Here is a 15,967-nt window from a genome sequence, read left to right as displayed (position 1 = left end):
GAACTCTGTTAAACGTAAACTCATCAAAAGTCTTAAGTATTTGACTCTTAAACTATTATGTTAATCATAAAGCGAAGAATCTGAAAACAAACATGGCTGTTGGTTATCTACATTTTATGTCTTCCAGTTCTTCAGGCTGTTTTCTTAAAGAAGCAAATAAATACTACATACATGGAGAAAATATTCTTTCTAGAATGATCCAATCTCTAAAATTAACCACAGTATTTAATATACCTAGCCTCCCACATTATTTGGCATCTCATGTAATTGGTTACCCCCCCAAAAACTGAGGGTAGTACCATCAAAAAACAAAAAAGAACCTGCAGTTAGTTTCTTTTGGTTAGATTTAATGATTCTTCATGGTCTTCCTTTCTCTTTAATCATTCCTTACATAAAACTGGCTATAATATGATTTCCTAATGAGAGAACGCTCTTCTGATGAATGGGTACAGTTACTGCTTGTTGGTGTTTCACCAGTTTTCATTTTTAAGTGAGAATTGGAGGAGAAGCCTAATTTTGCAAGGCTGGAGAATACAATTAGTTTCAAACAGTCTGGAACTACAGTTTTCTATGTGTTGACATACAGGACTAGAGAAGTGTTGGCGTTGCACGTTACCACCTTCTTGTTTGCTTGACCAGCAAACAGTTTGGATGGTTCAAAAAAACCAGCTTCAGGATGATAAACTATCTTGCTTGTTGGGTTAATAAAAGACGATTCTAATATATTGAATATGCTAATGCTGCAAGTTGTGCTCTATTTTCCTCTTGCTTATTCTTTCCCCTTATATGTGGCTTCACTTATTTATGGGGTTTTCCTTACTGTGCTTTGGTTTCAGATGCGAGTGTCTCTCTGGTTTATGTGGTTTACCCATGTGCGAGGCAGGCTCCGTTCCCCAGATAGTCTCGCGTGGAGATGGAACACCTGGCAAGTGCTGTGATGTCTTTGAATGTGTCAATGGTACGTGATGTTTTCTCTTGTACCTGGAGAGGAGGGTTTTATCTGTGGGAGTTGCTGGGCATTTGGATATTTTTACCATGTTGTCAAGATCTAACAGAAATAATTTTCTTGAGGTTCATTCAGTAAGAGGGAACTGGAAGTTCTGCTGAAGGTACAGTGAGAAACCGTATCATTTGTAAGTTGTCATGTTTCTTTGATTTCTAAAACACTTTTCCCTGTGACCCAAGGAATTATAGTTTTAGCAAAGCTCCCTCACTGCATGGTTTTTCAGGTACTCCTTTGCAAATAGCAAATACTAGAGTACTTTTAGAAGTGAATTTTTTGGTAAGAACTGCAACTGCTTGTTGCAGTACCTGAAACAAAGGCATGCTGTTTAGACTATGGGGTTCACTTTAACATTTTGGAAGTAATTTTTAGCATGATTGTACAACCTTTGAAAATTTTAAGTCAGTGTAAGATTAGAATGGTTCGCATTCTTTGCTTCCCAATGTAAACGTTTTGGAAATGTTTAAAAACCTTGAATTTTATATGCAAGTGATTATATCTCAGGACTGCTCTATGCTATATTTATAGAATGACATATATGCTCTACATGAGGAGTTGGGAAGAGACTTAGATATTTGACTGTTGGTAGACAGAAGAGGAAAAATACTCTGGAAGAATGCCAAGTTCAGATAATTTCTGAGCATAAAAAGTTATATATTGCTGCGGTATTTACTAATTAATATTTATTCAGCAATATTTAATCCTATTTAGTGGTGCACATATCATATGTTCGAAATGGCTTTTATTTTATATTCTTCATTGTATATGCATGTGAACATATATAGAGAGACATTTCCCTAGGAGAATATTTGTGATATTTACATGTAGTAGTATTTTCAATACTCAAATGCTGATTCAAAAATAATACTTAGTACATATGATGGGACATTATATATAAAAATTAGCTTCTTTAATATGAATAAAAGAACTTGCATCTGGAAGAATCACAGATTCTTTAGCATTCAGATTAATTCTTCACTAGGTACTATAGAATTAAATGCAGCTTACCTAATTTTTGTTTATATATGCTTGTTATACCAAAGTAATATTCATCTTTCTTTGGTTCATATTTGTGTCATTCTGTTAAAGTACCATTTCTGAATTTGATTTGTGCCAGAGTTAGGTTAATGGTTAGATGCGATGATCTTGAGAGTCTCTTCCAATTGAAATGATTCTGTGATTTAACCGGGTGGCACACCTCAATGCAGTGTTTGATTCAGGATTTACTTTAGTACTTTGAGCAGGAAATGTGAAGCCAATTTCTGATATGATGTTTTTGCTGGTGTGAGACAGTCTCAAAGGTACAAACCACCTAGCTAACATTCCTGTTTATCTTCATTCCGCAAGTTATTTGTGGGTACCACTATCAGAATTGTTGCAGTATATATCATGTCAGGTGTTAGATGGAGCTGTTGAAATTCCACACTTTTGTTATCCCTATTCATTTTCATATCCTATTTCCTAGGAGGAGGTATTTTCATTTTTCATAGTAAACAGTGAATTAGGACTGTCTTAGCACCGTTACCCTGTGCATCATTCCCTTATTATTTACTGTAACTTACTTCAAAGATTCAACCCGCTTTTGGGTCGGGATTTCTTTTTGCCTCTCAGGTTTTCCTACTCCTAATCTGCAGCTTAGTAGCCTATGAAGACAGAGTAAATTGGAAGAAAAAATAGGAATTTTTGGAGGGAAGTTGATGCCAGGGACGGAAACAGAAAAGCCAGATAGAAGGAAAACAAAGGTTTGTAGGAAGAGATAATATTTCATTTTATGTCCTTAAAACATCTGTATTAAAATATTACAGGCAAGTATGAAAAATATATTTTAATAAGTTCCTCTTTAAAAAAATATCTGAGAAACCTGATCAGAAAAGTTAAATACTTGTGTGGGTTTTTTTTAAAGAAAGGGCATTTGTCTTTATTCTACTTAATGCTACAATCCAATGATGTGACTTGAATGGGCTTTAAGTATATTTAGAAGTGAGAAATTTCCATCTGCAATTACTAATGATGCTTTATTTTGGAAAGAGGAAATAGTTATAAGCCTGGAGATGATAAATATCTATATCAACAAGCTGGGAGCAACTGTGAAGCTACTTATGAGAAGCTCTGTTTGTGACATTTGGATTGTGTGGCAAATAATTTGTAAAGAGGGCAGAATATTCATAGAACTTGATCTGCATTGCTTTATAAGTTGGATTTTTTCAAGTGCATTTTAGGATGGTTTGGTGGTTTTTGTATCAGGAACAAATACTACAAGTCACACCTCTAGAACCTCTGAATTTGTAGACAAGTAGCTTTTGACAAGAACTGAAAAGATGAATGTCAAGTACGATGACAAACTGGTAAAAAAATATATTTTTATATATAATTTTATATATGTATAATCCCTACCATTACTTCTGTCAGTTTAAAACAAAGAGGAGCAGAGGAATGTTCTTCGTGACACTTATAGCTGGATATATTTGGTTTTGGTTTTTGGAAGGATCCTGAAATAGTAACAACTACAGAAGAGATATGGTAGATATCAGTGGCAGATGGAGGAAATATCTTACAGTGATAGACATAGATCAGTTCCTTCACTTCCTTAAAAAAAATTGCCATCAAAGTAATAAGAGTCAAATCTGCAAGATCTAGGACGTGCTGTTCTCAGCAGTGAGAGCAGTTAACTGTTGGCGCAAACTGCCAGCAAGATGCTGAATTCCTTATCTTCATTCTTTCCAATTAGGATTAGATGCCTCTTTTTAAAGGGTGTGTTTTAATCAAATGCACGTTAATTGGTTTATAGATGGTAAGTGGGGAAGTTGTGTAATCATTGTTACCAAAGAGTTCCATTACTTCTGTGTTTGAAAACCTCTGAAAACAGGCAAGAGGATGGAATAAAAAGGGCATGTGCGCAATCACATTAGTGTAGTTTTCCTTCTCTTATAACGTCTATTTAATATTATAATTAAATAATTCTAGGGGTGTGAGGGAGGGGGCAGCAAGAAAAAAAAGTGTCAGGAGTAACACTGATCATCTGAATTACCTAAAAATAAGTGTATGTAGACTGCAAAAAAATCCCATTTGTGTGTTGTGGGATAACTACATTGCGTATTTAGGTAACACTAATGATCTGCAGAGTGTGAATGCAAGCCTACCTTCTGCAATATCAATTGCAAGTATGTGCTAATGGAATAGATGCATAGTTGCATGTTCAGAGGGAGTGCGGGAAGGCTGCCTTTGCTGTGGAGGAGAGGGGGCTGCTCTTGTTCCAGAACAGCATTGGCCATGTTGAGGGGGTAGTTAATGAATAAGGACAGCAAAATATGTCTTGTAGAGTCTCTGCAGCATGTTCTCCTTGTTGTTTGTGAGCACTTTTTGGGACAGATCAGTCATTCTTTCACATATATTTTTCCTGGATTTAATATAAAACTGATTAGGTGCTCTGTGATGTACCTGTAAATTTTTTATGTGGTTATCTTTGTTACTAGTACACACTGTCTCAAACAAGCTTTCGGTTAGTCTGTCTTAGAAAAGTATGTTAGTCTGTAGTGAGATAAACTTCTACAGTAGTCACTCTTTGCCAGTAATGGAGTTGTTCTTGTTTGATTGTTAATACAGCACTAAGTCAATACACTAATCATTATTTTCATGCTTCAGATTTATATTTGGTCTATCCTTATTCTTTCTATCATATATAATCTGCCGTTTCTCGTAGTTAGTTATGTAATTACATAGACATCATTTATCACCAAAATAACATTCTTGCTTGGAAATGGTCCTGATATTTTGATTTAGTTGGAGCTTGTTATTAAGTACCCGCTGTCTGTGGCTGTTCAATCTTTGTATAGGTTGAGCTTCTCGTTTGATTTTTTCATACAGGAAATATTTTAGAAAGCATTGAGAGCAACTTTGTCATTGGTGAGAAGAAAAAAAAAATATATTACAGAGACCTGATGCTCTTAATAGTTCTGTGCAATGTTTTAATCATCATGAAGAGATGCAGAGGTCAGAGTATTTTATGTAAAACTGTTATATTATTATAACTGGCGACATAAATTTGTGCTTTTAAAAACACCACTGTGGTTTAGAGAATTTGTCATTACAATTCATGCACAGATATTACAGTCATTAGAATGGAGTTCATGTCCCAAAGGTCAGTCCATTTTAAGGCACATGGTGATTAGTTCATTTTGAAGGAAAGCATTTTTGTAAATAAAATAATTCTCTATTGTTTAAATGGTGGTAGGAATCAAGCCAAAGTTCCCTTTTGACTCAATGAAGTTCCTCTGTCATGATTTATCCAGTGCGAGTATTTGGGCCATCCCAGAGCGTACCCGCCTGGTCTTTGGGTCTCAAAATGATAGCTCGGACAGCAAGGATGGCCACGACTTTGTTGTTTCTTGCTCCTTTTTCCATGTTAGAAGAAAGGTCTTTAATTTGTAAATGAAACCTGGCAACTCTCTGGAACTGTTGGTAAACACTGATATACAAAGCAGTAGTGATATGATTTTGTCAGTTGTCTTTGCTTAGAAGATGACTGGCTGGTTATTTCTTCTAATCTCACTTTCTTGATGACCCTCAGGCCAAGCCCCAGGTCATACATGTAACAAAATTTTAGCCTGAAGGAGACAATAACATGAATTGCTAAATTTAAATCTCTGGCTTTCATTAAATAGTACAACCAGAGGTATAGCTGACGTAGCTCTATGTATCCCTGCTTGTTGCACATGGGAATTGGAGACTGGTGGTGTTCAGTAGTGAAGTTTTCAGGGAAGAGCTAGATCCATAGTCAAATGTGCTCATTCTTGGGAAGTGTGACATTGATACAGAGAAAATAAGGCAACATGGGAAAACTATAGCAAATAATATCATCTTCGTATATGAAACTGAAAATGAGGTTTTGCCTGTCATGTGGTTCCCGCGCATTGTAACAAAGTGCATGTATCAATGAAAGAGTGTATATTGCTTTGTTTAAGGGTAGATTATTCCAGTTGCCCTGAAATTTCTCTGCTTGCACTTACCTGAAATCTGCCTCACATCTATAAAACACTAGATAGTATTAATATATGATAGAAATTTGGAGAAAATTGAGCAAGAGATTCGCAAGATTCAGTCCTTCCCAAAATTCTGTGTTTTACAAAAGTTATTTCAAGGTTTCTTCTGATCTTCCTAAAAGATATTACTCACCAGGATTTTTATCTACTAAACCTGGTGTGCTGCCGTTTCTCACTGGAGAGCTCATAAGGAAATAAAATTGATTCAGCATTGAATTACAACCATCAAGAAGTGAATCTAAAGAGATTGAAAGCTGCACATGCAGCAAGAGAAGAAGTGTTTGGAAACAGGAGAGTATCCAGACTTGCCTGTTCTCTAACTAGGTATTGATGCATGGGTTTCTTCAATCTAAGTTGTTCTAAAGCACATACTGACTGTGAACTCTGCCTTAGAAATTTGAGAGAGCAATTTCCAAGCATCCTGCAGCTGCTTCCTTCTGTCAGTCAGGGCTTCCACTTCTCAGGAAGTTTACTTGAATACAACCGCTACTTTAAAAGGGTCTCTGATTGCTTTATGAGAGATGGTAAATTGCCAGTGTGCGAGTGGTCCTCGTTAATGTCTCCATGTGGTCCAAGATCGAGGGGATGACAGCTTCCCCTGGGACTTTAGACTGGGACCTTCCCTTTCTATACTGCTGTTCCAGGCTGTGCTGATCATCATCACATGATGGTTTAGAAGAGATCTCTTAAATCATCAAGCCTTATTCACTTGATGTGATGCATAACCTGTGTTTTGTAACTGCTTCTGTAACTTTTGTCTTTATTTGAGAGGACACCACTGAGATAAATGAGGCATTTCTTTTTTTGCCTCCTGACTTTCTTCACAAAGGTGGTACCACAGTGGAGAAGAGGGAGATAAAAATTCCTCTTTAATCACAGTTTTTGTCACCTGTTGATGCACTTACTCCTCACAGGAATTGCAGTTCCTTTATTAAGCTCATGGTGTGGAAAAGGCTAAAGGTGATTCCACTATTTCTAAAGTCCTTCTTTGGCTGTCCTCGGGGTTTTCTCTGTTAGGGCTTGAACCTCCTGCAGGCTATCAAAAAGTAGCACTGCTGAATTTGCAGAAGGAAATACGGACAGAGGTGGGATAGCCTAGAGGAAAGCCTCAGAAACTAAAGGGAAATAAGAATCACCTATTTCTAAAGGGAGCATCAAGGAGTACTGAAGGGATTTGATGGAGACTCTTGGGTCAGCAGGGAAAATCTTCACTGAAGAAGAAGGAATGGAGGCCAAGTGAAACACCTCACAGATACCACCTAATTACCATGGAGTTCCCATTATTTATTGCACTAATCCTGACAGAACTTATATTGCACTTCCATTACACTTACTTTCCATGTGTTCCTAAGAAACAAAGATTGAACAAGGTAACAGAGTCTGTCCCAGAGAAAAGAACTGTATATAGTCCTTATCCTAAAAAAACGTTACTGCATATTTCTCTCTGGGTATCCAAAACTACGGCATTTTGTAGTGGACTTTAAGTAGACACCTGCTTAAAAATATCAAGATGCAAAACGCAGCTTGTAAGGAGCAAAAGATAATAAACTATGTGGTAAGTAGTAAAAGGAAGATTAATATTAAAGGAAGATGATGTGAAAAGGTAGAGAGATTTAGTGGTTATGGGGTGGTGCATTGGGCTTGTTTGGTTTTTCTTCAATCAGAACAGTTTTCAAAAATCATAGCTAATAACCAGCCACAACAGTGTAAGAATATGGTATAGTATAGTGAAAAAGCAAGTCAGTCTGCCAAACAAAGTCAAATGTATTAGGTCTTCTGCAGCTGGATTATATTCACCATAGTCAAATTGGGAAAAGTACCTGGAACAATGCAAGTCATTACTAGCTACATTTAAAATGGGAGAGAAAAGGAAGATGCAGAAAACTGAAGACAAATGAAAAAGCTAGTCAACCAAAAATTCCTCTCAAAAATATGCAGTCTGTAGATGCATATAAATAAATAAATAAAATGTTAATAAAGAAAAGACGAGGGGTAGCAATTGTCAGGATCACAGCTAGATGTGAAATCCAACTCTAAGCTTTTGCAGTGGTTCACTGTGAGTGGGAGGGTTGACAAATGGATAGTAGAGACTGAGTTTTGAATAACATAATGACAAAGTCTAACTCGCTTATTTCGTTCATCTCAGTTAATGAAATACAAGATGGTAGGTGGGGGCTGATGGTATGTCATGTACAAAGAATATTAGGTGCCAGATGGTACAGTTCTGTCTGGTTTTAAAAGCTTAAAAAAAAATCTGCTAGTATTTACTTTGGTGAAGTAGTAATGGCTTTTTTGCCAAAGTGAATTTTCTTGGTACGTTAATGTCTTCAGTGATATTCTGACTTTGGGATATTTCTACGTGCTTAAACTTGGATAAAGTTGTCAACGTTTTGGAGGACAAGATTAGAATTAAATATTTTTCTCAAAGAATGGGAGAAATGGTTAGATGTGGTGTAATACCAAACCATAGCCTTGTGGGGTTTTTTTCCTGCAGTTTTTAACTTCTGTCGTGCACTGGAGGCTCATCACAGATGCAGTGAATGATGGGCTATGCCAGTACTTTTTAGTGATGCTGAGATGGTTTCAGATACCTGTGCCCTGGTGAAATGTCTAGGGCTAAACTGATCACAACATGTATTTTCTCCTGTGATAGATTGGTGGAGACTGCTGGGTTTTAAAAACATTTATCCGTTATGAAGAATATGGCTTGCTTCCAGGAATCACTTGGCAATTTTGCTGAGATAATCTTTCCCTGTTTGGGTATTTATAGCACAGCCATGGCCTTTGGTGGCTCCAGCTCCTCCTTTGGCTGTCCTCAGGGTTTTGTCTGTTAGGGCTTGAACCTCCTGCAGGATATCAAACAGTAGCACTGCTTGATTTGCAGAAGGAGGTACAAACAGAAGTGGGATAGCTTAGAGGAAAGCCTCAGAAACAATCACTGAAAAGCATGACTTGATGAAGAAAAAATAAAAATTGAAATAAATGTGTGCATTTTATCTATAAGAGAGGATGGAGGCAGGGACATCCAGGATGAGTCCTCTTAGCAAAAGATTTTTACATTGGAGGAAGGTAAAAAAAAGTAGGACATGTAGCTTAAAGATGGGAAGAATAATGAAACTTGGGAGACTTCTGTGAGTTAGCCGTTTCTGTCTAACCTGAATTACCCTTGCTGTGATTTGAGCTTACTTACAGTAGTTAAGTTGCAGAATTGTTTAATAGGCAGGTTGCAGTTTCGCCATTACTAGTCATTTTAAAGAAAAGCCAGATATATATCAGGTAGAGCTGATTCTGTTGGGGAATCTTTCCCTGCTCTTTTTCCATGATGCAACCTCCACCCAATATGGTGACTTGGAAATAAGTCTTCTCTATGGGGAGCACCTCACTGTCTTTTTTACTTTGTGTAAGAAAGACACATATATCAACCTGCACAAGAGCTGTCTTCTGATGTTGCCTAAACATTAGTGGGTTGGGATCTGCTGCTGAGACAGAGTGAAAATTTTAAGGCTCTTTTTGAAAATCGACACTGTATATAAATTGTGACATCTGGATATAGTAGTGGTTTCTAATATGATGCTGCGGACTTGCTCTGCTAGAAACCTTACTATAAAAATCTGAATATTTCTATTTGATTTTAAAGGTGATTTGCTGAATTTGATTTTCCTCAGCATCCTGAATATCTTTTAATATCTTTTACAGACCGTAGGTGCCATTAAGCTGTGCAGATATGTATAAAAAAATTGTATAAATGCATGCATAAATAATTGCATTGATTTACAAATAGTTACAGTCTCTCTCTTTCTGGATGACCTTTTTAGAAGATGCAGGACCAAAAGACTTGCAGAAGGATCCTGCAGTTGTGTTAATAGGGGGTATACTGCACCCAGTACAACCTGAAGAGTAAGAGCCTAAGAACCTAAGAACCTAATTTTTTTGTTTTTCATTTTTTTTTTTTCTTTCAACCTAGCTTGTTTCATACATTTGCAAGGAAACAAAAAGACACAGTGTGTTGTCTTTTAACATTGTTATGGGCTAATTCCAATGAAATGTATCTTTCTCTTTTTAAACTCCCTATCAGTGCAGATTTTGAAAAACAGAAAGCTTTTCTGCATTTTGTTTATATGGACACAGGATTCAAGTTTATCAGTTTCCTTCCCTTTCATTTAATTGAAAGTTCATAGCACTTGAGTTTAGTACAAATCCTTCTGTATGCTGGAGGAATGTCCAAAGTTCTGGAATCACGAGCCTTTTAATCCTTTAAACAACATAAACTTGTTTTAAATCTCATTTCCGCTTTGGGAGGGCTGGAATTCCTGATAAAAGAAAATAAATTGCCCAAACCTACCCACAGGCAACTGATGCCTGAAGCATCTCGTGTGCTTACCGTGACTGTGTGCAGAATTGCTGCCTTGCAAGGGATGGATTGACAAACTGTTGTGTCTTTCTGAGCTGTTCCATTACTCTAGTTAAAGAAAACCAGAAGTATTGGGAAACTACAGAAATCTCAATAACAGAAGTTTTACTTTGGGCTTGTTCAGCCTATAGCACTGTGTTTAACTAGATTTTCAAATATAAGGTAAAATACTTTAGAAAACTTGATTTGATAGAGCTGATTGTGTCTGTCTGCAGTTCACATTTGAGATAAAGGTCTTGAAAATAATCACTGTTTGTGCCTGTGTAGCGTGAGGCTGTGTGGTTTGCTGCCACACTGACTTGTAGGGCTCTCACTCGCAGAATGAAAAGGCTGTGGTTGTGAGATCTGTAGAGCTAAATTTGTGCCAAAACTATCTCTCATTTAACTCTGTGGCAGGAACTTCAATGCCAGATCTAGTCCAGTCTCTTAGTCATGCTTAACTTTATGTAGGAGCAGAGATGCGATATGATCTGTCCTTCCACAACCAGGATAAACTCTGTATTGTTCTGGGTACCGTCCACTGTGTCCTGGCTCCTTTCACAGATAGGCAGCTGCACATCTGTGCTTGGTCTGGATCAGTCTTGTGTTACCGGGTTATCTGATAGCTGGCAGACACTGATTTCATGTTCATGAATCCGTGGCCTGGGTGTCTGTCTCATGCCCACTGTTTCATTGTGGTAGTCTGCATTAGAAAAGGGATTGGGGTTTCAGATACGTTTAAGCACTCTGTGCTATGAAATTCAGTCAATTTAAATTACTTTGTCACAGAGCAAAGCTTTGGTACTTGAAAAATTCTACCTGTAGTATTCTCCTTATTGGCAGAAAAACTAATTCATGGTTACTGGCCTTTAGGCCAACATATATTTATTTAATGTTAGCTTTATGTTCTTTCACTCCTTTGTGGCTGCCATATGTAGATCAGTAAGGCAATAAGAATAGCACTTTTTTTTTTTTTTTTTAATAAAGAGAGAAAAGAATCCTCCAGCTTCTTGTGGCAGAAGAAACATCATTACAATTCCACACTGTGGTTTTCACTCTTTCATTAGACTTCCACTTTAAGAGTATCTAAAGCTTAAGTTCTTCATTTAGTGCTTCTTTTAGTTTGACTGCTTAAGACTGCAGTCTTACAGATGGTTCTAACATAAGTCATCCTTGTCTCATAGCTGGATGTATAGGCTTAGTTTAGTATGGATGTATATACTACCATAAATCTGGATAGTAAAAATACACATATAGTGAAAATCTATGGTGGTTTTCATTGTAGGAATAAAACATACTGTTTCCTTTCAGAATTTACAGTTACTTGCTTAGTCTTGTTTGGACATTTTAAAAATTATTTATAATTCATGGAAGATGATGTTTCTACTTCTAATTAGGCAGGAACTCAGGTCTGCAGTGGGAGAGGGGGGAAATCAGTAAAAATCCGGAAAGCTGCAATCAAAACAGTAATGTCAGAAGCAAATGGATTAGAGGCCTTTTGAGTTGTGTTGGCACTTTTTCCTTTTTGAGAAGGTTTTCAGACTAACAGCTTGAGCTACATAAATTTGAAATATTTCTCAAGTGTTTGTTTATGTGAATGGCTTTCTAATGAGGTCATAGCTGTTTTCCCGGACACAGTGGTATTTCCTCCTCTTACTACCTTTTTTTTTTTTTTTTAATGCTGCTTTCTACATTATGCCTTGAAGACAGAACAAGCATATAAAAATCAAACATTGTTCAGGGTACTTCAAAGTTTCAACTCTAATGCTTTACAATCGTATTAAATGACTCAAGACTGGAGCTCAATATAAGCGTATGTAGAAAGAAATACTAGAGTCCCTGAAATGCTTTAGAGTTTTAAAGAAAACCTGTACCATTGTCAAGAGTAACTCGGATGAAAAGTTTTTAGCCCCTGAAAGTAAGATGATTGAGCTGGGTGGAAAGGAATCTGCAAATGTTGAATTTTCATTCAAATATTGTTCATCTCCCGTGTGAGACTGAGCACTAACCAGAAAATAAAAAACCACCTGACCACAAAGTGGGCACAGTTTTCAGCTCTATGTGGCTAGGCATTGCACATGCAAGTAAATAGGCTTTTCCATGTATTCTACAGAAATCAGCAACATAGGCAGTTGTCCATTCTTTCCTTTGCTATGTTCAGTTCAGAGGTAATGAAATGTGATTGTTTTACCTACAGTTTGGTAATGTTTTTAATTTGACATTGTTGTTGAAATAAATAGCTTCCTGTTTGCAGAACCTCTGGCTTTTGAAACTGCTAGATTCGTGGCATCTGAAAAAATACATCTGTTTAGTAGATACTGTGTAACTTCAGGTATCTTGGCCATTACATGATGGAAAAGTGAAGTCTTGATTTCCTAATGACTACTGTGGTGTATTACAATTGAACATGAATTTGGAGTATTATTTCTGTTGTGTCTTGAGTCACAATGATTCAGCCCTGGGCTGTGGAGCTGCACAGCGTTGTGTGCGTACGTGTGTGTCACTTCATCTGGTTGAGCAGAATGTGCTCTGTTGGCAATAGATGGTGGAGATGGATGGAAATTCATATGTGCAGTGTTAACTGCGGGGTCAAAAGCCCTGAGGAGAACTTATGATGTAATCATGATGTGTGAATCTGGTTCAGAATCTGGAACCAAACCTCTTCAGAACAAAAAAAAAATTATAATTAAAAAAGGTGGTTGATCTGGAAACTGTTTCATTACTTCAGTTAGTATTTTTTTATGCTAATGAAGTAAACAGGTCGTGTCCTTCCCAAAATATTTCAAAGGCTTTTTGTTTCCCAGCAAGCTTGGATTTAACGATACATTATGGTTATTCTGTAGATGGAGGCATACAAGAAATAGTCTGTGTTTTCGAAACGCTAAAGTGATCACATCAGTATTTTTTATGATTGAGGTTATTTGCTGTGGGGAATATGAATGCGAACTGACTGTGCATCTTGAGGTTGCTTGAACTGAAAAGTATTCAGTTGTGCATGACAGATCATGCAGTAACAAAATATGTTTGTTGGCTTTTTTAAACACACCCCTATGGATTGGACTGCTCTGCTGCAATTCATCCACTTGTGTACCAAGTGCTGCAGAAAGGAAGATTATGATTAAGAAACATCAAAAACTCTCATCTTAAACCAGAAAAAATCTATTGCTTCATGTACTGAAATTTGAAGTAGGTTCTGGCTCATCTGGAATGAGAAATATTTAACACCTATGAAGACATACCAGTGCCTTAACCTTCTTTCACTATTTTATTTTTTAAAATGGAGATTTTTAATTGTAAATAATTGCCCTGAAAGTAATTTTGAATAGCATTTATTTTCTTCCATTGTTGAAACAGACAGTAAAATGTACAATGTTCTAAAAAACAAATTGAGTTCAAAAAATAAGAACGAAAAATCAGCTGTCTCTTCCTATCTGTTTGTGTAAGGAACAACGTGAGTTTGACTATTTCCCATATATCTATATCTGTAAAATGCATTTTTTTGTTTTCCCTAATTTTTTCAGAAGTGAAGCCAACTTGCATATTTAACAGCATGGAATATTATGATGGAGACATGTTTCGAATGGATGCTTGTCGTTTCTGTCGATGCCAAGGTGGAGTCTCTATTTGTTTCTCTGCCCAGTGTGGTGAGCTACACTGCGACAGGTACTATGTCCCAGAAGGGGAGTGCTGCCCCGTGTGCGAAGGTATGGTATCTTTTAAATCCTGTTCACTTATTAATTCTGTTGCTTTTTTTTTCTAATTTGCCTTTTTTTTTCAGTGCAAATGCGCAAACAAGTGCTTTATTTTGGTCTTCTAAAGTTTGCATATGCCTCCTTATTTCATTTTATTTCTACATTTTTGTTGTGTCTTATAATGCTGTCATGTTTTTTGCAATGCTTCTCTGGTGTTGGCACTCTACCCCTTTTTATATAGAGCTTTTTGAGTTTCCTTTCCCTTCTGCATCAGGACTTCCTCAAATGTAGTCAAGTGTGCAGTACTTTTTGGGGGGCCTTCTTCCCAAAGGACACAAGAAACTGTTCCTAATTTCTGCACCAGCTACTTAGACAGGCTTCTCCAAACACTAGACGATGTCCTCAGACACATGGTGTGAATTTTGGGGTTGTCCTGTGCAGGGACAGGAGTTGGACTCGATGATCCTTTTGGGTCCCTTCCAACTCCGGACATTCTGTGATTCTATGAAAGCAGAAGTGGTGACCTGAAGACACATCTCCATTGCTTTGCAGTCTGCTTCTTCCAGCCTTGTTCTGTTCGGGCCGAGCAACATGAACACCTTCTCTTCTCTGCAATTATGGCAAAGAAACAGGGCAGTAAACTGACTTCCAAGTTTTTTTTCTTCCTCCTTTGCCCTGTTGACAGCCTTTTCTTCTCCTGGCTGGGCCTGCAGTCCTGAAAAAAAGGATTCTATGGGAAATTTCAGGTTGACCATCTTGCTTACAATAGAAAATATTTGATGCATCTTCTGCTAGAATACAGAAAGGATTCCAGCACAGGGAGATGGGGCTGGTGCTCTGCGCTTGGCTCTTGCCCCAGTGTGGGTCAGGTTATGGCCAGGACACAGACAAAAGACCTATGAAGCACTCCTGGCCCCTGTGTTTATAAGCAAAATAAGCTGGTGATCTCGAATCTCCTGGTGAGAGGAATCTAATTTTTAATCCCACTTTCAAACACTTGCAGTGCGCTTAATATTAGTATTCCTGTAGTTCCTTGCAGGAGCAGATAAGCCAAAAGATCCACTGTAGTTGTGCTTCATTCCCAATAGAGAATCATGAAGGTAAAGAACCTCATGAAAATGCGTCTGAAAGAGGCAGTTACAAGAGTTGAACCTTCTCAATCAGCTCAGGATCTAGTGAAGGATACTGTTTTGGTGGCTTGTTTCATTACAGACTATTGAAAGCTTCTTCAGAAATTTAGAAAACCAAAATCTGGATAATGAAATATCAAGGTAGTAAGATTAGAAAGTAGGAATTCTTTAAAGAGTATAAGTTCATATTAGATAGGCTGATAACATGGTGTTCACACATAGAGAAGCTGAAATACAAATGCCGTAGGCCTAAGTATTCTAAAGAGATCCCAGTCTATGTTTGCCCTCTGTTTAAGATCTGGTCTAGACATGCATTATTTGCTATAGTGAGAGGCAGGATGCTAGACTTCTTGGTCTTTCCTTGTACAGTTGTACCCATGCTTTTCAGAGACTTCAAGCTGAGGGGCCAAAGGGGAAGAAAATTCAGTGCTATAACATCATTTAATGACAGATTTAAAAGTTTAGAGAGGTCATGGCTGATGTGGTGAAATCCATCCTGAGTAAGTGCAGATCCACTCTTGAAGAAATTGCTCTAAGAGCTCCTGACTTTATGGAATATGTGAAATCTGTTCTTTTTTTCCTGTAATTACTATTTTTAAAATATGTGAATATTCTGAGATGTGGCATTATGAAATCATTAAGACAATGTATATAAATACATAAATACTTTATCAATATATATGCTATATTTGGCCTCTCTATATCAGCTCTGT

The 15,967-nt window shown here is 37.2% G+C and overlaps 1 protein-coding gene across 2 annotated transcripts in view; it reads left to right on the top strand.

The window, feature by feature from the left end:
- CRIM1 (cysteine rich transmembrane BMP regulator 1) overlaps positions 1-15,967 on the top strand; it is a 188,507-nt gene that overhangs the window by 107,111 nt on the left and 65,429 nt on the right. Inside the window, exons 5-6 of one of the 2 annotated variants that reach the window (XM_065834389.2) lie at positions 837-958; positions 13,954-14,136. In XM_065834389.2, coding sequence (XP_065690461.1) covers positions 837-958; positions 13,954-14,136 — 305 coding nt within the window. The remainder of the gene's footprint in view (positions 1-836; positions 959-13,953; positions 14,137-15,967) is intronic. The other variant, XM_071806186.1, reaches the window with a different exon arrangement.

The sequence above is a fragment of the Patagioenas fasciata genome, chromosome 3 (genome assembly GCF_037038585.1).
Source record: "Patagioenas fasciata isolate bPatFas1 chromosome 3, bPatFas1.hap1, whole genome shotgun sequence".
Lineage (NCBI taxonomy): Eukaryota > Metazoa > Chordata > Aves > Columbiformes > Columbidae > Patagioenas > Patagioenas fasciata.
This window is presented reverse-complemented; position numbering and strand designations above follow the sequence as displayed.